The sequence below is a fragment of the Ovis canadensis genome, chromosome X (assembly GCF_042477335.2).
Source record: "Ovis canadensis isolate MfBH-ARS-UI-01 breed Bighorn chromosome X, ARS-UI_OviCan_v2, whole genome shotgun sequence".
Taxonomy (NCBI): domain Eukaryota; kingdom Metazoa; phylum Chordata; class Mammalia; order Artiodactyla; family Bovidae; genus Ovis; species Ovis canadensis.
Window position 1 is genome coordinate 58,642,614 of NC_091727.1, and position 24,085 is coordinate 58,666,698.

General features: G+C 40.0%; 1 protein-coding gene across 2 annotated transcripts in view; it reads left to right on the forward strand.

Moving 5' to 3' along the window:
* Positions 1-24,085, forward strand: part of SYN1 (synapsin I) — a 53,716-nt gene that overhangs the window by 9,539 nt on the left and 20,092 nt on the right. For both annotated transcript variants that reach the window (XM_070291708.1, XM_070291707.1), the window contains exons 2-5: positions 6,556-6,613; positions 6,717-6,808; positions 8,622-8,778; positions 8,951-9,040. In XM_070291708.1, the coding sequence (XP_070147809.1) occupies positions 6,556-6,613; positions 6,717-6,808; positions 8,622-8,778; positions 8,951-9,040 (397 nt within the window). The remainder of the gene's footprint in view (positions 1-6,555; positions 6,614-6,716; positions 6,809-8,621; positions 8,779-8,950; positions 9,041-24,085) is intronic.

Consider the following 24,085-nt stretch of genomic DNA (forward strand, 5'->3'; position numbering starts at 1 on the left):
GCCCTGAGCATGGAACAGGGGATGTACTGGGCCTGAGAATTCAACCTTCTCTGAAGTTCTGCTACCCTTACAGTTAAGTCTTACGTCTGATCTCCTCCATCTGCCCTCTGGTCACAGAAGATTGAGGTTTCCTTAAATACATCCAAATTTGCTGCCATATTGAGTGCAGCACTTTCACAGCACCATCTTTCAGGATTTGAAATAGCTCAACTGGAATTTCATCACCTCCACTAGCTTTGTTTGTAGTGAGGCTTCCGAAGGTCCGCTTGACTTCACATTCCAGGATGTTTGGCTCTAGGTGAGTGATCACACCATCGTGATTATCTGGGTCGTGAAGCTCTTTTTTATACAGTTCTTCTGTGTATTCTTGCCACCTCTTCTTAATATCTTCTGCTTCTGTTAGGTCCATACCATTTCTGCCCTTTATTGAGCCCATCTTTGCATGAAATATTCCTTTGTTATCTCTAATTTTCTTGAAGACATCTCTAGTCTTTCCCATTCTATTGTTTTCCTCTATTTCTTTGCACTGATCACTAAGCAAGGTTTTCTTATCTCTCCTTGCTCTTCTTTGGAACTGTGCATTCAGATGCTTATATCTTTCCTTTTCTCCTTTGCTTTTCGCTTCTCTTCTTTTCACAGCTATTTGTAAGACCTCCTTAGACAGCCATTTTGCTTTTATGCATTTCTTTTTCTTAGGGATGGTCTGATCCCTGTCTCCTGTACAATGTCATGAACTTCCATCCATAATTCATCAGGCATTCTATCTATGAGATCTAGTCCCTTAAATCTATTTCTCACTTTCACTGTATAATCGTTAAGGATTTGATTTAGTTCATACCTGAATGGTCTAGTGGTTTTCCCTACTTTCTTCAATTTAAGTCTGAATGTAGCAATAAGGAGTTCATGATCTGAGCCACAGTCAGCTCCCAGTATAGTTTTTGCTGACTGTATAGAGCTTCTCCATCTTTGGCTGCAAAGAATATAATCAGTCTGATTTTGGTGTCGACCATCTGGTGATGTCCATGTGTAGAGTCTTCTCTTGTGTTGTTGTAAGAGGATATTTGTTATGACCAGTGCGTTCTCTTGGTAAAACTCTGTTAGCCTTTGCCTTGTTTCATTCTGTACTCCAAGGTCAAATTTGCCTGTCACTCCAGGTATTTTTTGACTTCCTAGTCCCATCCAGTCCCCTATAATGAAAAGGACATCTTTGCATTCCAGTCCCATATAATGAAAAGGACATCTTTTTTTGGTTTTAGTTCTAGAAGGTCTTGTAGGTCTTCATAGAACCATTCAACTTCAGCTTCTTCAGCATTACTGGTCAGGGCATAGACTTGGATTACTGTGATATTGAATAGTTTGCCTTGGAAATGAACAGAGATCATACTGTCATTTTTGAGATTGCATCCAAGTACTGCATTTCAGACTCTTTTGTTTACTATGAGGGCTACTCCATTTCTTCTAAGGGATTCTTGCCCACAGTGTAGATATGATGATCATCTGAGTTAAATTCACCCATTTCAGTCCATTTTAGTTTGCTGATTCATAGAATGTCGACGTTCACTGTTGCCGTCTCTTGTTTGACCACTTCCAATTTGCCTCGATTCATGGTTCCTATGCAATATTACTCTTTAGAGCATTGGACCTTGCTTCCACCACCAGTCCCATCCACAACTGGGTGTTGTTTTTACTTTTGCTCCGTCTCTTCATTCTTCTAGAGTTATTTCTCCAGTGATCTCTAGTAGCGTATTGGGCACCTACCAACCTGGGGAATTCATCTTGCAGTGTCCTATCTCTTTGCCTTTTCATACTGTTCATGGGGGTCTCAAGGCAAGAATACTGAAGTGGTTTGCCATTCCCTTCTCCAATGGACCACATTTTATCAGAACTCTCCACCATGACCTGGAAGAGGTCAGTTTTCATTCCAATCCCAAAGAAAGGCAATGCCAAAGAATGCTCAAACTACCGCACAATTGCACTCATCACCCACGCTAGTAAAACATAATGCTCAAAATTCTCCAAGCCAGGCTTCAGCAATACGTGAACCATGAACTTCCAGATGTTCAAGCTGGATTTAGAAAAGGCAGAGGAACCAGAGATCAAATTGCCAAAATCCACTGGATCATTGAAAAAGCAAGATAGAAAAATATATGTTCCAGAAAAACATATATTTCTGCTTTATTGACTATGCCAAAGCCTTTGACTGTGTGGATCACAATAAACTATGGAAAATTCTCAAAGAGATGGGAATACCAGACCACCTGACCTGCCTCTTGAGAAATCTGTATGCAGGTTAGGAAGCAAGAGTTAGAACTGGACATGGAACAACAGACTGGTTCCAAATAGGAAAAGGAGTACGTCAAGGCTGTATATTGTCACCCTGCTTATTTAACTTCTATGCAGAGTGCATCATGAGAAATGCTGGGCTGGAAGAAGTGCAAGCTGGAATCAAGATTGCCAGGAGAAATGCCAATAACCTCAGATATGCAGATGATACCATCCTTATGGCAGAAAGTGAAGAAGAACTAAAGAGCCTCTTGATGAAAGTGAAAGAGGAGAGCGAAAAAGTTGGCTTAAAGCTCAACATTCAGAAAACTAAGATCATGGCATCCAGTCCCATCACTTCATGGGAAATAAATGGGGAAACAGTGGCAGGCTTTATTTTTTGGGCTCCAAAATCACTGCAGCTGGTGACTGCAGCCATGAAATTAAAAGACACTAACTCCTTGGAAGAAAAATTATGACCAACCTAGACATCATATTAAAAAACAGGAACACTACTTTGCCAACAAAGGCCCGTCTAGTCAAGGCTATGGTTTTTCCAATAGACATGTATGGATGTGAGCGTTGGACTATAGAGAAAGCTGAGCACTGAAGAACTGATGCTTTTGAACTGTGGTGTTGGAGAAGACTCTTGAGAGTCCCTTGGCCTGCAAGGAGATCCAACCAGTCCATCCTAAGGGAAATCAGTCCTGAATATTCATTGGAAGGACTGATGTTGAAGCTGATACTCTGATCCTTTGGCCACCTGATGTGAAGAGCTGACTCATCTGAAAAGACCCTGATGCTGGGAAAGATTGAAGGCAGGAGGAGAAGGGGACAACAGAGGATGAGATGTTTGGATGGCATCATCGACTCAATGAGCATGAGTTTGAGTAAACTCTGGGAGTTGGTAATGGACAGGGAAGCCTGGTGTGCTGCAGTGCATGGAGTCGCAAAGAGTCGGACACGACTGAGCGACTGGACTGAACTAAATACACCCAAGGAGGTCTTTTGTCTTTTACATTTTGCTGTTTTAAAAATTTGTTATTTGACTGTGTCAGGTTTTAGTTGCAGCACATGGGATCTTTAGTTGCAGCATGTAGGATCTAGTTCCCTGAGCATGGTTTGAACCTGGGCCCTCTGTCTTGGAAGCACAGACTCTTAGCCACTGGACCACAGGCACGTCCCTACATTTTGCTTTGAATTGTTGATTATTCACCCTAAGCATGTCATATATTTCTTCAGCTAATCAAATGGTGTTTAGTCCCCTGAGTCTGGTTATCATTTCCCTCATACCTGTCAAGTACCAGCAATATTTCACCAGCTGGTGCATTCCCTTCCACTAGTATCTCATTACAGTCCACCATCAGTTAAGTTACTGCTGCTTCAAAACCCTATGCGCCTGCACTGTAATTCTCCCACTCAGGAGAATCCACTCCATGCCACATCTTCTCCCTGAAGACATCTCCAGCATCATAGGGTTTGCTACATCTTATGGTGCAAGTGGCATCCTGCTTGTACCACAGCCCAGACATGCCACAGGGCACTTTGTGTTACTACAGCATGTCAGAGGCCATCTATGCTGCATGCATGCATGCTAAGTCACTTCAGTCATGTCCAACTCTTTGCAACCCCATGGACTGTAGCCCACCAGACTCCTCTGTCCATGGGATTCTCCAGGCAAGAACACTGGAGTGGGTTGCCATGCCCTCCTCCAGGGGATCTTTCCAACCCAGGGATCGAACCCATGTCTCCTGAGGCTCCTGCATTGCAGGTGGATTCTTTACCACTGAGCCACCAGGAAAGCCCTCATCTATGCTCCACCAGCACAAATGATGGCTCCTTTTTGCCTGCGGGCTGCTGGGTGGCCCAGCTCCAGAAAGGCAGTAGTGTTTTCTTTGTAGTTTGACTTCTCTGACCCACTGTTTTAGGTTGGGATCTCTGAAACAGATTTTCCAGGCAGAGAATTGCATGCACAGGCTTATTTGGGAGTGCCTTTGGGATCAACAAGTGGTGCTAGTGCTCAAGAACCCACCTGCCAATGCAGGAAATGCAATACACTGGTTCGATCCCTGGATCAGGAAGATCCCCTGGAGGAGGGCATGGCAACCCCCTCCAGTATTCTTACCCGGGAAATCCCATGGACAGAGGAGCCTGGTAGGCTATAGTGCATGGGCTCGCAAAGAGTCAGATACAACTAAAGCAACTTAGCATACATGCATTGGGATCAACATCTGCAAGGAAGGCAAAGTTGAGCAGTTGGAGAAGTGGGTCCACAGTGCAGTTGCCTCTGAGGCGTCTGCTGGTCCTAGGGAGAGCTTCTAGGGAGATCCTAGGGTAGTCCTTCAGAGTCAGCCTATAATTGAGGCTAAGAGGCTGGCTTTCATACTCACTCACAGACCAGACATAATCCATGGGCTGTCCAAAATAGGTATAACCTTGGGCAGGAAAGTTCCCTGTGGTAGAAGATAATTCCCCAAAGGACACAGCTGCAATCTGTCAACAGCTGATAGTCAGGGTGCATTGGCCCTGAAGAGGAGACCCAAGAAGAGTACCACAGTATCCACTACATATATGGTCAAAAAAGTTTGAAAAAGAAAGTGGTGATATAGTCTACACTCATCATCATTTTCTAAATGAAAAATGCACAGGTCTAAGAGACTCTCTTCCAACATCTATGAGGGGACAGTGTCAGAGATGAGGTGGGAGGTAGGAGGGAAGAGTGAAAGAGAGAAGAAAATAGCTTGTGGTCTTTGGGGTATGTCAGTGAAATCACCAGAGTCCAGTTGTACAGCATGTATATCAGAGACCCTGATGGTATGCATGTAGGCAATCCCAGGAGTGGCTCCTCCCCTCAATCCCTGTCTATGAAAAACCTGATTGGTGATGAGCTTCTGTTTGTGGACAAGCCTGTCAGATAGGAATCCTGGGCCTGGTGGAGGAGTCTAGCTGGGGATGGGCCCAGGGACAGTGACTTAGCAATTCGTGATATGCCTACTGCCATTCCTACCCCTCTTCCCTCCTGTAGTTTCCCCTTATCCTCAGCGGCATTTCCCTCCACCCTTATCATGGTTGACTCTGGCTTCTATTGATCCCTCACCAGCTTGCAGCCCTTAGTCTGCTCTTCCTTTTCTGATGCAGCTGCCCACTCATGGCTGCTGTGTCCCTCTCGGTGCACAACAACACATGGTAAATGTGTTCCTCCTTGGGAAAGGACCCAAGCAAAGAGATGCTGCAGCTCACACAGACAGGCACCATATATATATATGGTGGATCAGCTGGTCAAGAACCTGCCTGCCAATGCAGAAATGCAAGAGACGCAGGTTCAATCCCTGGGTTGGGAAGATCCTCTGGAGAAGGAAATGACAACCCACTCTAGTATTCTTGCCTGGAGAATCCCATGGACAGAGGAGCCTGGCAGGCTGTAGTCCATTGGGTCGCAAAAGAGTTGGATACAACTGAGTATGCACACACACACATACACACACACACACACACACAGATATAGATATGTCCTCTAAGAATCTATGCCATTTTACAAACCTCCATGCTATTTCAAAGTATGTTACAATGTACAAAGGACTCCTTGTTTTGAGAAGTTTTTCAAATAGCACTGTGACAAGCAAACCATACTTTGGCAAATGCCTGCACTCTGTTTTAAGAACTTATAATTTGCAGTGTCCTTTGACATTTAAGTCACCCTCATGGCTCAGACGGTAAAGCGTCTGCCTACAATGCAGGGACCCGGGTTCAGTCCCTGGGTCGGTAAGATCCTCTGGAGAAGGCAATGGTAACCCACTCCAGTACTCTTGCCTGGAAAATCCCATGGATGGAGGAGCCTGGTAGGCTACAGTCCATGGGGTCGCAAAGAGTTGGACACGACTGAGCAACTTCACTTTCACTTTGACATTTACAGGGCTTCCCTTGTGGCTTAGCTGGTAAAGAATTCGCCTGCAATGTGGGAGACCTGGATTTGATCCCTGGGTTGGGAAGATCTGGAGAAGGAAAAGGCTACCGATTCCAGTATTCCATGGACTATATAGTCCATGGAGTCTCAAAGAGTCAGACACGACTGAGCAATTTAGTACCTTGATATTTACATACCTCCACAAGGATTATAACAGACTTCATTGTTCACAAACAACTGTTAGGTTTTTTCAAAATATTTCAACCATCATAAATCACTTTATAGTTTCTTTAATGGCACTGAAGGAGCAAAGGGGTCAAAGGACCAGTCTGGGTTTTGTCTTTCTGAGATTTGAGCATTGACAGATGTGCTCTGCTTTTCCTCTCCAGGGCGAAATACTTCAAAGGGAAAAAGATCCATGGAGAAATTGACATTAAAGTAGAACAGGTTAGTTGGGGCAGGTGGACCTGGGGGGTCAACTGTCCATACTGTAAACTGAGTGGTCTTTTGTGTGTACTGTGAGTGAATCCCTGATTTTTTTCCTTCCTAGGCTGAATTCTCTGATCTCAACCTTGTGGCTCATGCCAATGGTGGATTCTCTGTGGACATGGAAGTTCTTCGGAATGGGGTAAAAGTTGTGCGGTGAGTGTAAAAAGGTTACCTTGGTATTATCGGAGAGACATAAGGGCTCCCTTAGAGCTGAGGGAGATTCCCCACCTCCTCTCCTATCTTTCTGTGAACAAGACTTAGGCACATTACAGTAGCCAAGATAATGGAGACAACCTAAGTATCCATCAATGGATGAATGGATAAAGAAGTGGTACACACACACACACACACACACACACAAAGGGATATTATTCAGCCATGAGAAAGAAGGAAATCCTGCCATTTATGACAACATGGATGGATCTTGAGGCCATTATGCTAAGTGAGATAAATCAGACAGAGAAAGAGAAATACTGTATGATATCACTTATATGTAGAGTCTAAAAGACCCAAACTAATAGAAATCACCTTTCTAGAAAGGTGATTGCTAGAGGCTGGGGGAGGGTGTGTAAGAATAGGAGAGATGTTTAAGAGTCCAAGTTTGCAACTGGTAGATAAATAAGTCCTAGAGATCTAATTCACAGTATGCATGATAAAGACAATAATACTGTGTCATAATCAGCAAATCTCCTATTATAAAAGACTAGATCTTAATTATTCCTACCATGAAAAAAAGAAATGGTAAGGTTACTAACTAATGGTAGAATGGCAATCATGTTATAATATATTAATATAAATGTATCAAATAATATGTTATACACCTTCCCTGGTGGCTCAGTGGTAAAGAACCTGCCTGCAATGCAGGAGACCAAGTTCCATCTCTAGGTCGAGAAGATCTCTGGAGAAGGGATTTTCTACCCACTCCAGTATTCTTGCCTGGGAAATCCCATGGACAGAGGAGCCTGGCCGGCTACGGTCCATGGGGATGCAAAACAGCTGGACACAACCTAGCAACTAAATAATACATCTTATACTTATATTATGATTGACATATAACATGTCAATTATATTCCAATTTTTTTAAGAACTTAGGAACAGAATGAAAGGAGATAGCTTCTCTTCTGAAGAAAGGAGATAGCCTCTCTTCTGAAGAAGAGCCAAGGATCTCAGAAGACAACAAGCCAAATTTTTCAGCAACTAATTCAACAAGCATTTCTTGAGCATCTACTGCATACTGGGTGCTACTCTCAGGATTTCACATTCAACAAATATTTACTGAGTATCTGTTGTGTGCCAGGAGCTATTCTTCATGCTGAGGTCCTGGAAGTGAACAAAACAGACCCCAAAAAGACCAAAAAAAATCCTCTGCTCTCATGAAGCTTACATTCTACTGTGGGATACACATAATAAACAAAGAAGAAAATGTCAAAGTGCTAAAATATATATATATATATATATATGTATGTCAGCAAAGGGCTGTAGTGATTGTTGGATGGTGAAGAGTCTGCAGTTTGGTTGGTGTAGACCAAAAGAGTGAGAGAGATTTGAGGAAAGACCTGAAGGAGGTAGAAGAGTGGTGGATGCAGAAATCTAGGGAGGCTACATTTCAGGCTGAGGGAATAGCCCATGTAGAGCCCTAAGGCTGCAATTTATTCTGGGCAGCATCCTTTGTGTACAGTGGTAGTCTGAGATATTGTGATAGGGAAAGTGTGAGAGCTGAATAGGCAAGCTGCAAGCTTATCTTGGTGAGGTAAAAGAGCAGACAGGAAAGGCTTAAAAGGGGGTCACCAGATGAGGAGAGGTTAGGAAGGGTGCATGTGGTGGAGGGAATAGCTTGTGTATATGGCTGAGGTAAGAAACTATGCCATTTCTAGGAGCCGTGGAGATTTCAAAACTTGACCTTTATTCTAAAGGTGGTGGGGAGCTTCTGGGGGGACCCTCAACACTCTTACCCTTGCCACCCCAGGTCTCTGAAGCCAGACTTCGTGCTGATCCGCCAGCATGCCTTCAGCATGGCACGGAATGGAGACTACCGCAGTTTGGTTATTGGGCTGCAGTATGCTGGGATCCCCAGCATTAACTCTTTGCATTCTGTCTACAACTTCTGTGACAAACCCTGGGTGGTAAGTGACAGGAAGGGTGCTACTGGCAGAGGGAATAGCTCATACATGCACGTGGGAGCTTGAACCCACTGTGATTTGGGGGATCGGAGGAAGCTTGGAGCCTTGAAGTCCCAGCTTACAGACTCCCTCCAGGTGAAGGGACTTGCTGACTCATCTCTCCTGGCTCTCATAGTTTGCCCAGATGGTTCGACTGCACAAGAAACTGGGAACAGAGGAATTCCCTCTAATCGATCAGACCTTCTACCCCAATCACAAAGAGATGGTGAGTCTAGGGGAAGGGAGTGGGCAGGAGGGAAAAGCATCATGCCTATTGCAATAATATTGCCAATGGATGTGTTGCTGGTGGAATGCCATCGGAGAGTACAGCTGACACATGCACATGGAGGGCGATGTTGCTTTGTGATAGGGCTTGTTAATACCATGCACTTATGTATGTAGTTACAAGTATGATTTAAATCATTGATCCTGCTATAGTGTCTATTCTCACCAGTATTAAGAAACTGATTTCCAATGTAAACAGAATTAATGTAATGATTCAGATTATGTTACATATACAAATCAAGGCATTGTTACTAACATTATCAAATATTCCTCCTGATAGAAATGTTAACAGTGTTTCAAATTAGGGTTGCCAATAAAGAGTATCAGTAGCAATGTTATAAATTAAATTGTATTCAAATAGCAAATTTGGCTGTTGCCTACTATTATCACAAATATAATCACTAACATCATAAATTATACTCATTATTTCAAACTGTTCTTACTGATGTAAATTATGAGTGCCAGTGTTATAAATTATAGTTCCAAATAGAAGTAAGTAATCGTTTCTAGTATCACTGAAGATTATAACTATTATTTAAATTATTATCAATATATAAATTATGCTCTAATACAAATTATAAGTCCCTGTTTTGAATTATATCATACTTAATAATAAAAATTAAATTATCATTACTAATATCATCAAATATTATAACTAAGATTACAATTTATTACCAGTATTATAAACTAAGGTTATCAATATGTGATTAGAACCTATTTTGTGAATTAAGGTATAATTACTAAAAGAAATTAACCTATTAGTACAAACATTGTAACATACTGTTATAAATTATTGCCAATGTTATAAATTAATATACTAATATAAATTATGAATATCACTATTAATGTGGTTAATAATCCTATTGATATCATAAATAGTTACTAATATTAAAGTTATGATTACTAATATGTTATGAGTACAGCAGTTATTAATCAAATTTTAGTTCCAAATAGAAATTGAGTCACTGCCTAGTGCCATCAAATTTTATAACTAATTTTACAAATTTTTTATGATTTTACAAGTTATGTTTACTTATATAAGTTATCATCACCAGTTTTATGAATTAAATTACAATTAAATATCAATATTGACCCAGCTTTATCAACTTGAATAAACGATTAAAGTAGTAAAAATTCTTACAAGTATTACAAATTATGGTCACTGATACAAATCAGCAGTGTCATGAATTAAGCTTACTTATAGATGAAAATCAAATCATTACTTTGAAACCAAATTTGTTCATCATTATTATTATCTTATATTCATTGAGAAACTATGGTTAAGAACACAGACCCTGAAGTCAGAATTTCTGTGTTGTAATCCTAGCTCCACAACTTACTAACTTCTGAACATAAGAAACATTAGTTAAATGCTCTGCGCCTCAGTTTTCCCATCTGTAAAATGTGAGTAATAACAGTTCCTGCCTCATAGAGTTAATGTGAGAATTAAATTATTTGACAAACATAAAGTGGTTAGAACAGTGCATCTGGCATATATACTAACTGCTACCTAGTGTTGATGAACACTTGTTTGTTGTCCCTTCTGAATTTGAAGTGTTTTTATCATGGAAGGATGTCAGACTCTGTCAAATTTTTTTTCTGTGTTTATTAATATGATATGGCTCTTGGTCTTTATTCTATGAATATAGTGTATTACATTAATTGATTTTTATCTGAATTAAGCCACACTTGCATTCCTGGGTCAGATCCCACTTGATCCTTTTTATATGCTGTGGGATTCAGTTTGTTAGTATTTTGTTGAAAATTATGCTGTCAGTAATCATAAGGGACATTGATCTGTAGTTTTCTTATGATGTCTTTGTCTGGTTTTGGTATTGGGGTAATAGTAACCTCATACAATGAAATAGACAGTGTTCCCTCATCTTCTATTTTTAGGAAGAGTTAATGAAAGATTGGTGTTAATTTTATTCTAAATTTTTGGTATACTTTACCAGTGAAGAAGTTTTTTTTTATTTACTGATTCAATCTCTTCATTTATTGTAGGTCTATTCAGATTTTTCATTTCCTCTTGAGTTAGTATCGGAAGTTTGTGTCTTTCTAGGAATTTGTCTATTTCAGCTAGGTTTTCTAGTTTATTAGCATAGAATTGTTCATAGTACTCTCTTATAATCCTTTTTATTTCCATAAGGTTAGTAATTATGTCTCTTTCATTCCCAATTTTAGTAGCTTGTTTTCTCTTTTCTGAAATCTTAGTCTAAAAGTTTGTCTATTTTGTTGATCTTTTCAGAGAATCAATTTTGGTTTTACCAATTTTCTCTATTTTTTTTTCTATTTTCAACTTCATTTATTTCCACCCTAATCTTTATTTCTTCTTTTCTTCTGCTTGCTCTGGTGTTTGTTTTTGTTTTTGCTTTTTGTCTAATTTCTTCAGAAGATTATTGGCTATTGATTTGATATTTTTCTTCTTTTTAAGAATAAAAGTTTACAACTATGAATTTCCCTATAAGCAATTTTTGTATGTTGTCTTCATTTTCTTTTGTCTCAAAGTATCTTCTAACTTTCATGATGACTTCTTCCTTGACCCATTGTTTATTTAAGAGTATGTTGTTTACTTTCCACATATTTATGAATTTCCCAAATTTATTTCTGTTATTTATTTCTAATTTCATTCAGTTGTAGTCAGAGAACATATTTTGTATGGTTCAGTCCTTTTACATTATTGAAATTTGTTTTGTGGCTTAACATATAGTTTGTCCTAGAGAATGTCCTATGTATACTTGAGAAGAATATTTATGCTGCTGTTGTAGGATGGAGTGTTCTATAGACATCTGTTAAGTCTGATTGGTTTATAGTGCTGTTCTGGTCTTCTCTTTCCTTGTTTATCCTCTGTCCAGTTGTTTTATGCATTATTTAATGTGAGGTATTAAAATCTCCAGCAATTATTGCTGAATTGTCCATTTCTCCCTTTCAGTTATGCCTGTTTTTTTTTGTTTCAATATGACTCTGTTGTTAGGTGCATTTATGTTTATAATTGTTAAATCTTCTTGATAGATTGACTCTTTATCAAAATAAAATGTCCTTTTTATCTCTAGTAACAATCTTTGTTTTAAAGTCTATTTTATCTGATGTTAGTATAGCCATGCCAGTCCTCTTTTGGTTACTGTTTGCCTGGTAAATCTTTTTCCATTCATTTACTTTCAACTTATTTGAAAGTGTAGTTCAACTTATTTCTAAAGTGTATCTCCTGCAGATAGCATATATTGGGTCATGTTTTTCATCTGTTTTGCCTATCTCTGCCCTTTAATTGGAGTGTTTAATTAATTTACATTTAATATAATTACTGATAAGGTAAAATTTACATTTATAATTTTGCTATTTGTTTTCTATATTTCTTGTGCCTTTTTTTGTTCCTGTATTTCTCTGTTAATGCATACCTTCATGTTAAATAGATATTTTCTAGTGTGCCATTATAATTCTCTTGATATTTCTTTTCCATATTTTAAAAAAAAATATTTTCTTTGTAGTTTCCCTGGGGATTACAATTAACATTTTAATTTATACCACTCTCATTTTAATTAAAGCCAGTTTAATTTCAATAGTATTAAAAAAAAAGTTGCCTCTTTATAGCTTTATTCACTCACTCTGCCTTTGTGCTATTGTTGCCATACAGATTACATCTTTACACATCATATGCCCATGAATATAGACTTATGAATTATTGCTTGATGCAGTTGTGTTTTAAATCAGATAGGTGGGGGAAAGTGTCAGAAACAACAACAAAAAAAACCATAACGGTATGCATTCATACCATTACAGGTGCTCATTTCTTCACGTTTTTACAACCTTGCCTAGCCTTCACTTCCTGCCTGTGCAGAGCCTTGGGGTCAGCCAGAGATCCTATTCAAGCACACAGCCTTAAGCATATTTATGTTTTTTTAGATTCCTAGGAATATGTCAGAACTTTTCAAAGACTCCTATGGATGTCTTAGTCCCCAAATTTTTCTGTTAAGTCTTTTGGTCACCTTGTTGTTTGTCTTAACTGTAATTGTTGCCTCAAGCAGCTGCTGTGTTAAATAATTGCTGCTGATTATTTTTGAAAAGCATCCCCACAAAAAACTCCTCACATCAGGTGAACTCTGAGTCAGGTCAAATAGACAAGTCCTGTGTGTGAAGTTTTCTAGGGAAGTCCAAGACAGGTCAAACAAAATAGTTCTTTGGGAATGGGGCTTTGGAGGACTCCAACCCTGTTCTGCTTCCATTGGCTGATAGCCTGCCGGTTTTCTTCAGCATTGCAAGACTGTTGATTTTCAAATCTGTTCGGGAGGTGGAAAGAAGAGAATAAGAACAGAAAAAGTTCAAATGTCACAAAACTTAACTGTTCTTAGTGAGATTCAGGCTTTTTCTTGAATAAATACTTCTTGAATTACTGTAAACCTATGCTCAATTTTCAGAGTTCTGACAAAGTTCATTGTGACCACTTTTGCCAGTATTCTCATTGCTTTTACAGAGGAGAGGACTGTTATAGGCACTTACTCTGGCATTTCTGCTGACTTCTCCTCCAGGTATATCTTGTTCTTTTGCTGCCCTAGGATAATGGTATTTCAAAGTCAGGATTTGGGAGCTAAGCTAGATCATTGCTACTGGAACGCCCTTGCTTCTAAATTGTCTCATTGTGCCGAGCTAGGAAATATATTTTTGATGCTGTTTAGTTGCTCAATCATGTCTGACTCTTTGTGACCCCGTGGTCCACCAGGTTCCTCTGTCCATGGGATTTTCCAGGCAAGATTATTGGAGTGGTTTATGACATATATACATATGAAATTTTATATATACACATATATGAAATTATATGCAGTGTGCTCATACTGATACTTTTATTTGCTGCCATGCCACGCAGCTTCTGGGATCTTAGTTCCCCAACCAGGGATCGAACACAGACCCCCAGCAGTGAAAGTGCCAAGTCCTAACCACTGGACCACCACGGAATTCCATGGATACTTTCAATTCTAATCCAACACAATATAAGGTTCCTTCTAGCCTTTCCCCATTCCATATTTATATTTCTCTTCTCTAACACTGAGAGCCCTAGCTTCCAACATCATCAACATATTTACTCATTTGCTCAATCTTACAATACACAAAAAATATTTTTAGAATTTCAACACCCTTACCACTGTAAAAAAACAACCACAGTAAGGTATAACTTGAGATTTGTTTGCCCTTTTTATATCTTTAGATGAGAATATACAAAGTACTATATTCAAATGCTACATGGTTTAGTTCATTTTGTCATTCAAAACAGTTGTGTTACTTATTTTATTTCAAATATAGTTTGTTTCCCTTTATATTAAATTTTAGGTTTTTTACTATCTATGCTGACTTAATTTTATGTATTTAAATGTAATATGTTAGCATGATTCCAAAAGTCAAAGTTTAAAAAGGCATGCCCAGATAAAAATTTAAGCCTACAGGAAATGGATAATTTTCTAGGGGAACACAGTTTACCAAAATTTACCCCATTTGAGCTTACCACAATTTCCATAGAATTAATAGCAAGGAGAGATAAGAAAGCCTTCCTCAGCAATCAATGCAAAGAAATAGAGGAAAACAACAGAATGGGAAAGACTAGAGATCTCTTCAAGAAAATTAGAGATACCAAGGGAACATTTCATGCAAAGATGGGCTCGATAAAGGACAGAAATGGTAGAGACCTAACAGAAGCAGAAAATATTAAGAAGAGGTGGCAAGAATACACAGAAGAACTGTACAAAAAAGATCTTCATGACCCAGATAATCACGATGGTGTGATCACTCACCTAGAGCCAGACATCCTGGAATGTGAAGTCAAGTGGGCCTTAGGAAGTTTCACAATGAACAAAACTAGTGGAGGTGATGGAATTCCAGTTGAGCTATTTCAAATCCTGAAAGACAATGCTGTGAAAGTGCTGCACTCGATATGCCAGCAAATATGGAAAATTCAGCAGTGGCCACAGGAATGGAAGAGGTCAGTTTTAATTCCAATCCCAAAGAAAGGCAATGCCAAAGAATGCTCAAACTACCGCACAGTTGCACTCATCTCAGTTCAGTTCAGTTCAGTTCAGTCACTCAGTCATGTCCAACTCTGCGACCCCATGAATTGCAGCACACCAGGCCTCCCTGTTCATCACCAACTCCCAGAGTTCACTCAGACTCACGTCCATCAAGTCAGTGATGCCATCCAGCCATCTCATCCTCTGTTGTCCCCTTCTCCTCCTGCTCCCAATCCCTCCCAGCATCAGAGTCTTTTCCAATGAGTCAACTCTTCGCATGAGGTGGCCAAAGTACTGGAGTTTCAGCTTTAGCATCATTCTTTCCAAAGAACACCTGGGACTGATCTCCTTCAGAATGGACCGGTTGAATCTCCTTGCAGTCCAAGGGACTCTCAAGAGTCTTCTCCAACACCACCGTTCGAAAGCATCAATTATTGGGCACTCGCTTTCTTCACAGTCCAACTCTCACATCCATACATGACCACTGGAAAGACCATAGCCTTGACTAGAGGGACCTTTGTTGGCAAAGTAATGTCTCTGCTTTTCAATATGCTATAGGCTAGCAAATTAATGCTCCAAATTCTCCAAGCCAGGCTTCAGCAATACATGAACCATGAACTTCCAGATGTTCAAGCTGGTTTTAAAAAAGGCAGAGGAACCAGAGATCAAATTGCCAACATCCACTGGATCATGGAAAAAGGAAGAGAGTTCCAGAAAAACATCTATTTCTGCTTTATTGACTATGCCAAAGCCTTTGATTGTGTGGATCACAATAAATTGTGAAAAATTCTGAAAGAGATGGGAATACCAGACCACCTAACCTGCCTCTTATAGAAACCTATATGCAGGTCAGGAAGCAACAGTTAGAACTGGACATGGAACAACAGCCTGGTTCCAAATAGGAAAAAGAGTACATCAAGGCTGTATATTGTCACCCTGCTTATTTAACTTCTATGCAGAGTACATCATGAGAAACACTGGGCTGGAGGAAGCACAAGCTGGAATCAAGATTGCCGGGAGAAATGTCAATAACCTCAGATATGCAGATGACACCACCCTTATGGCAGAAAGTGAGGAAGAATTAAAGAGCCTCTTGATGAAAGTAGAAGAGGAGAGTGAAAAATTTGGCTTAAAGCTCAACATTCAGAAAATGATGATCATGGCATCTGGTCCTATCACTTCATGGCAGATAGATGGGGAAACAGTGGAAACAGTGTAAGACTTTATTTTTGAGGGGCTCCAAAATCACTGCAGCTGGTGACTGCAGCCATGAAATTAAAAGATGCTTACTCCTTGGAGGGAAAGTTATGACCAACCTAGACAGCATATTAAAAAGCAGAGATGTTACTTTGCCAACAAATGTCCGTCTAGTCAAGGCTATGGTTTTTCCAGTGGTCATGTGTGGATGTGAGAGTTGGACTGTGAAGAAAGCTGACTGCCGAAGAATTGATGCTTTTGAACTGTGGTGTTGGAGAAGACTCTTGAGAGTCCCTTGGCCTGCAAGGAGATCCAACCAGTCCATCCTAAAGGAGATCAGTCCTGGGTGTTCATTGGAAGGACTCATATTGAAGCTGAAACTCCAATTTTTGGCCACCTGATGCTAAGAGCTGACTCACTGGATAAGACCCTGATGCTGGGAAAGATTGAAGGCATGAGGAGAACGGGACAACAGAGAATGAGATGGTTGGATGGCATCACCGACTCGATGGACATGGGTTTAGGTGGACTCTGGGAGTTGGTGATGGACAGGGAGGCCTGGCGTGCTGCGGTTCATGGGGTTGCAAAGAGTCGGACACAACTGAGCAACTGAACTGAACTGAATGAAGAAAGTTATTAAGAAACTACCTCCTTAAAAAAGCATCAGGCCCAAATGATTTCAAAGGGGAATTCTACCAAACTGTTAGAGATCAGTTAATCCCAATGGCACATAAATTATTCCAAAGAACATAAAATGAAGAGAAACTTCCACATTACTTTTCTAAAGCAGTTATAACTTTGACAACAGAAAAAAGAAATCATAGGCAATTTTCAGTCATGAATATCAATGCAAAATCCTAAAGAAAATGTTAGCAAACAAATCCAAAACTATATTAAGAAAATAATATAACTGTAGTAAGTTTCCCCCTTGGAATGCAAGAATGATTTGTTATAGATAATACACTGGGTTGGCCAAAATGATCATTTGGGTTTTCTGTACCATCTTATGGAAAACCCAGAATGAACTTTTTGGCCAACCCAATATAATGCAACATATTAATTGATCTGAGGAGAAAGTCATATGATCATTTCCATAGATATTTTTGAAGCCTTTAACAGAGTTTAGCACCCATTCTAATAAAATCATTCAAAAATAGAAATCAACTCATGCCTTCTTAACATGATCAAATTTGTATACCTCAATCTAAAAGTTACTGTCAACTTAATTGGACAACATTGAAAGCGTTTCCATTAAGGTGAGGAGCAAAGCAAGGTGCCCACTCTTTCTACTCCTTTTCAGTACTGTGTTTAGAGGTGTTGTTGTTGTTCAGTCGCTCAGTCTTCTCCAACTCTTTGTGACCTCATGGACTGGACTCCAGAAAGCCAGGCTTCCCTGTCCTTCACCATCTCCTGGAACTTGCTGAAACTCATATCTATTGAGTCAGTGATACCATCCAACTGTCTTGTCCTCTGTCGTCCCCATCTCCTCCTGCCTTCAGTCTTTCCCAGCATAGTGTCTTTTCTAATGAGTGGGCTCTTTGCATCAAGTGGCCAAAGTATTGGAGCTCCAGTTTCAGCATCAGTCCTTCCAATGAATATTCAGGACTGATTTCCTTTAGAATTGACTGGTTTGTTCTCTTTGTAGTCCAAGGGACTCTTAAGAGTCTTCTCCAACACCACAGTTCAAAAGCATCAGTTCTTTGGCACTCAGCCTTCTTTATGGTCCAACTCTCACATCCATACATGACTACTGAAAAAACCATAGCTCTGACTATATGGACCTTTGTCAGTAAACTAATGGCTCTGCTTCTTAATATGCTGTCTAAGTTGGTCATAGCTTTTTTTCCAAGGAGCAAGCGTCTTCTAATTTCATGGCTACAGTCACCATCTGCAATGATTTGGGACCCCAAGAAAATAAAGTCTGTCACTATTTCCATTGTTTCCCCATCTATTTGCCATGAAGTGATGGGACCAGATGCCATGATCTTTGTTTTTTAAATACTGAGTTTTAAGCCAGCTTTTTCACTCTCCTCTTTCACCTTCATCAAGAAGCTCTTTAGTTCCTCTTCACTTTCTGACATAAAGGTGGTGTCATCTGCATATCTAAGATTATTGATATTTCCCCCGGCAATCTTGATTCCAGCTTGTGCTCCATCCAGCCTGGCATTTCACATGATGTACTCTGCATATAAGTTAAATAAGCAGGGTGACAATATACAGCCTTGACGTACTCTTTTCCCAATTTGGAACCAGTCCATTGGTCCATGTCTGGTTCTAACTGTTGCTTCTTGACTTGCATAAAGGTTTCTCAGGAGGCAGGTAAGGTGATCTGATATCCCCATCTCTTTCAGAATTTTCCACAGTTTGTTGTGATCCACACAGTCAAAGGCCTTAGTGTAGTCAATGAAGCAGAAGTAGATGTTTCTCTGGAACTCTTCTGCTTTTTTTATGATCCAACAGATGTTGACAATTTGATCTCTGGTTCTTCTGCCTTTTCTAAATCCAGCTTGAACATCTGGAATTTCTTGGCTTACGTACTATTGAAGCCTAGCTTGGAGAATTTTGAGCATTACTTTGCTAGCATGTGAAATGAGCCATTGTGCAGTAGTGTGAACATTCTTTGGCATTGCCTTTCTTTGGGACTGGAATGAAAACTGACCTTTTCCAGTCCTGTGGCCACTGCTGAGTTTTCCAAATTTGCTGGCATATTGAGTGCAGCACTTTAACAGCATCATCTTTAAGGATTTGAAATAGCTCAGCTGGAATCCCATCACCTCCCCTCACTTTGTTTGTAGTAATGCTTTCTACGGCCCACTTGATTTCACATTCCAGGATGTCTGGCTCTAGGTGAGTGATCACACCATCATGGTTATCTGGGTTATGAAGATCTTTTTTGTACAGTTTTTCTGTGTATTCTTGTCGCCTCTTCTTAATACCTTCTGCTTCAGTTAAGTCCATACCATTTCTATCCTTTATTGTACCCATCTTGCCAGGAAATGTTCTCTTGGTATCTCTAATTTTCTTGAAAAGATCTCTTGTCTTTCCCATTTTATTGTTTTCCTCTATTTCTTTGCATTGATCACTTAGGAAGGCTTTCTTATCTCTCCTTCCTGTTCTTTGGAACTCTACATTCAGATGCTTATATCTTTCCTTTTCTCCTTTGCCTTTAGCTTCTCTTCTTTTCTCAGCTCTTTGTAAGGCCTCCTCAGACAACCATTTTGCCTTTTTGCATTTAGAGGTATTAGACCAATGCAATTAGACTAGGCAAAACAATTATAGATGTAAAAATGGGTAAAGGAGATGTAAAAATATCTCTATTTATAGATTACATGATAGTATACCTAGAAATTCCCTGGAGATTCAATAACAAATTCTAACAATAATAGTAACAGCAGAATATAAAATCAACATACAGAAATCAGTAGTTTCCATATATACAACTAACCAGACAGAAGAAAAAACCCCATTTAAGGTAACAACAAAAAAGATAAAATGCTTCAGAATAAGTTTAACAGATATGTGCAAACTTTATGAAGAAAAATTTAAAACACTCCTGAAAGACTCAAGGGTAGATTTACACAAATGGGAAGGCATTCCTTATTTGTGGATAGGATAAATTAAGATCATAAAGATATCAGTTTCCCTTCTTAGGTCTCTATTTTTAAATTATAAATGTAATATGATCTCCCCAAATATACCTAATAAGCTGTTATCTGGAGCTGGATAAGTTGATTGTAAAGTTCATATGAAAAAGCAAACATGCAAGAATAGCCAGGAAAATCCTGAAAAAGAAGAGCTTTGAGGGGGGACTAGCCTTTCCAGTCTACAAGGAGTTTAATGCTTTTGCAAGCAAACATTTTATGAAGCTTTTCTAATTCAAACGATATGACACACATGGATAGACAAACTAACAGGCTAAAGGAAGAAAAATGCAAAGTCCAGATTTAGATCTATGTACAATGGAAATTTAGTAGATGATACAAGGAGAAAGCTTTGTTTTTGACATTTAAATTCTTCATCCATACTCCATTGTCTGGATGTACCATAATATATCCATTCATATCTTGAAGGCCACCTTGGTTGCTTCCAAGTTTTAGCAATTATGAATAAAGCTGCTATAAACAAAAATAAATAAATAAATTCTTCATCCATCTGAAATTGGTTTCCTTTCTCTTTTTAGCATTCTTACAAACATCTTTATTACATTTCTTTAACACTTCTCTACATGCATAACGGAATGGCTGTTGCATATTCACTTACATAATGCTGTTCTCAATATAGCAATCCTAGCAGTCTTCCAAACATCTTTATTACATATGTTCTTTAAAATTGATTTTTGTATACAGTATGAGATAGGTAGGGATCCAGTTTCATCTTTTCCTTTATAGATAACCCTTTTCCCCCACTGATCTGGTATGCCACCTCCATCATATCCTAAATGCCTATGTATGTGTGGGCAAGTTCAGGAGTCTGTTCTAGTCCACTGGTCACTTTCTTTATACCTGTTCCAATTCAGTGCTATCTTAATAGCTGTATTTTCTCATTAATTCCTGATAGTACCTCCTGGCTGTTTTGTAGCTATACAAAGGCTATTTTTGTCAGGGACAGAAAGAACGGGCCTTCAGAGGAAGACAATTAATGGTGGGTAATGGTGGCAGGTGATGGCAGAAGCATTAGACATTTTGTCAGCCAGCTTGCCTCCCCTATTTCCTCTTTTCTCAACAACACTGCACAACATGGAGGGGTAAAAGGTGGCCCTGGATTTGTGGGAACAGGCTTGCACAACCCCACACTTGGAAGCTGAGATGGCAGACACATCAGAACTCTGGCCCCGCTACCTTATCTACTCCCATCCAGTTTGCAGACCACCAGGAATCCTCTAGGATGCTCAGCTCAGTGTGTCTAAATATTTACCAGTCAAGTGTGGGGTACAGTTTGACTTATCTTCACCCAAACTTCCCTAGCCTGGTGATCTACTTACATCAGCTTGGTTATGCAGACCTAGAGGGTGGGTTGCTATGGGAATAGGGACTTCTCTTTCCTTGCTACCTGCACTCCAGGTGATTTATGGCTCAGCAAATGTTTGTAGAGGGTTCATGATGTGACAGGCAGAGTCTGAACCCAAGGCCTCTCTGGATCCAGTCCCTTCTCTGGGCCCAGGATTCATGGTCCCTGTGATATAAGGAAAGAGAGGGTGCTTCACGGTCAGAATCAACAGGGTAAGTGACTTTGGGATTGTGTGAAAGAGAGAGTGCAGGAGTGAGGGAGCAATTGAAGGAAAAAGCAAGGGAAATATGTTAAGAGGGTGGGGGACTTCATTTATTCCCTTTCTTTTTTAACTTATTTTTTAATTGAAGTATAAGTTATTTACAGTATTATATTAGTTTTAGGTGTACAACATAGTGATTCACAATTTTTCTTGGTTATATTCCATTTATAGTAATAATAAAATATGGCTATATTCTCTGTGCTGCACAGTATATTTTTGTAGTTTTCAGGGTTTTCTTTTGAGGCGCCAATTTCACTGAAGTGTAACAAGTTCAGAAAAGGGAACATATCATAAGTATATAGCTCACAGAATTTTCACACAGTGAACATAGTCCTCTCTTCTGCATCCAGATCAAGAAACAGAACATGAACCAGATAGAGCTCCAGCACAGTTAGGAGCTGGGAGTCTTTCGGAGGCTTGAGGAGGTGGTGATTGGAGGTTGAAGGGCTTAGACTGGTTTATGATGTTGAAGAAGGTGAAGCATCCCCAGCCCACTGTGGCTGAGTAGAAGTCTGGGTCCAAGGCCAGAGGCTATTGTACATGAAGATTCAATAGCAGATATCAGGTCACCAAGGAAGACAGCAAAGTTTATGCCTTCATATCATTGCACTCAGGGTCCCTCCACAGGGATTGTGCAAAGTTGATACTCAGGTATGTGACTTTGCAGGGGTGGCAGGGAGGCAACTGGGGGTGACTGTGCAGAACACTGCTCCATGTGTTTCTCTACATAGCTTCTGCTTTTGGAAGAGAAGGGCCACAAGGATGAAGGATAGGCCCAGACACCAGGGACCTGTGAAAGGAAATAGCAAACAGCAGTGAAACAAGGAAGAGTGTGAATCAGGAAAGAAGGAAGAGCGTGAGGAGAAGGTGCAGGAGTGAAGAAAAGGATAGAACGTGGAGAAGGAGCAGGAGCAGGGGACCAGGAGAGGAAGAAGGAACCAGCAAACAAGAGCAAGGAACAGAAAGAACAGGGAAGAGCTGGATCTGTGTCTGCAGGCATTTTGTTGCTCAGTCGCCAAGTCGTGTCTGACTCTTCATGACCCCATGGACTGCAGCACACCAGGCTTCCCTGTCCCTCACCATTTCCCAGAGTTTGCCCAAGTTCATGTCCATTTAGTTGGTGATGCCATCCAACCATCTCATCCTCTATCACCCTCTTCTCCTGCCTTCAATCTTCCCCCGCATCAGAGTCTTTTCCAATGAGTCAGCTCTTCCCATCAGGTGGCCAAAGTATTGGAGCTTCAGCTTCAGTATCAGTCCTTCCAGTGAATATTCAGGGTTGATTTCCTTTAAGATTGACTGGTTTGATGTCCTCGTTGTCCCAGGGAGTCTCAAGAGTCTTCTCCAGCACTACCGTTCAAAAATATCAATTCTTTGGTGCTCTGCCTTCTTTATGTACAGTACTCTCACATCTGGAAAAACCATAACCTAGACTATACAGACCTTTGTCGGCAAAGTAATGTCTTTGCTTTTTAACATATTGTCTAAATTTGTCATAACTTTCCTGCCAAGAAGCAATCTTCTAATTTCGTGACTGCAGTCACCATCCACAGTGATTTTAGAGCCCAAGAAGAGGAAATCTGTCACTGCTTCCACCTTTTCCCCTTCCATTTGCCATAAAGTGATGGGACCAAATGTCATGATCTTAGTTTTTTAATATTGAGTTTTAAGCTGGCTTTTTCACTCTCCTACTTCACCTTTGTCAAGAGGTTCTTTAGTCCCTCTTCACTTTCTGCCATTAGAGTGGTATCATCTGCATATCTGAGGTTGTTGGTATTTGTCCCAGAATGTTGATTCCAGCTTGTAACTCATCCAGCCCAACATTTCTCATGAGGTACTCTGCATATAAGTTAAATAAACAGGGCAACAATAAGCAGTCTTGTTGTACTCCTTTCCCAATCCTACAACCAATCAGTTATTCCATACAAGGTTCTAACTGTTGCTTCTTGACCTGCATACAGGTTTCTCAGGAGACAGGTAAGATGGTCCTGTATTCTCATCTCTTAAAGAGTTTTCCACAGATTGTTATGATCCACACAGCCAAAGGCTTTAGTGTAGTCAATGAAACAGGGAGATGTTTTTCTGGAATCCCCTTGCTTTCTCTGTGCTCCACCAAATGTTGGCAATTTGATCTCTGGTTCCTCTGCCTTTCCTAAATGCAGCTTGAACATCTGGAAGTTAGTTCTCAGTTCATATAATGCTGAAGCCTAGCTTGAAGGATTTTGAGCATAACCTTACTAGCATGGGAGATGAGTACAGTTGTCTGGTGTTTTAAACATTCTTTAGTACTGCCTTCTTGGGAACTGTGATGAGTATTGACATTTTCCAGTCCTGTGGCCACTGCTGGGTTTTCCAAATTTGCTGACATATTGAGTGCAGCACTTTAATAGCATCACCTTTTAGGATTTTAAATAGCTCTGCTGGAATTCCTGTAGGCATATCTGTAGATGATCAGGACCCCTCCCTGATATACTCCTCCCTGAGCCCCTTCCAAGACTACACAACTCAGTGCACTTTCTCATCCATCAGA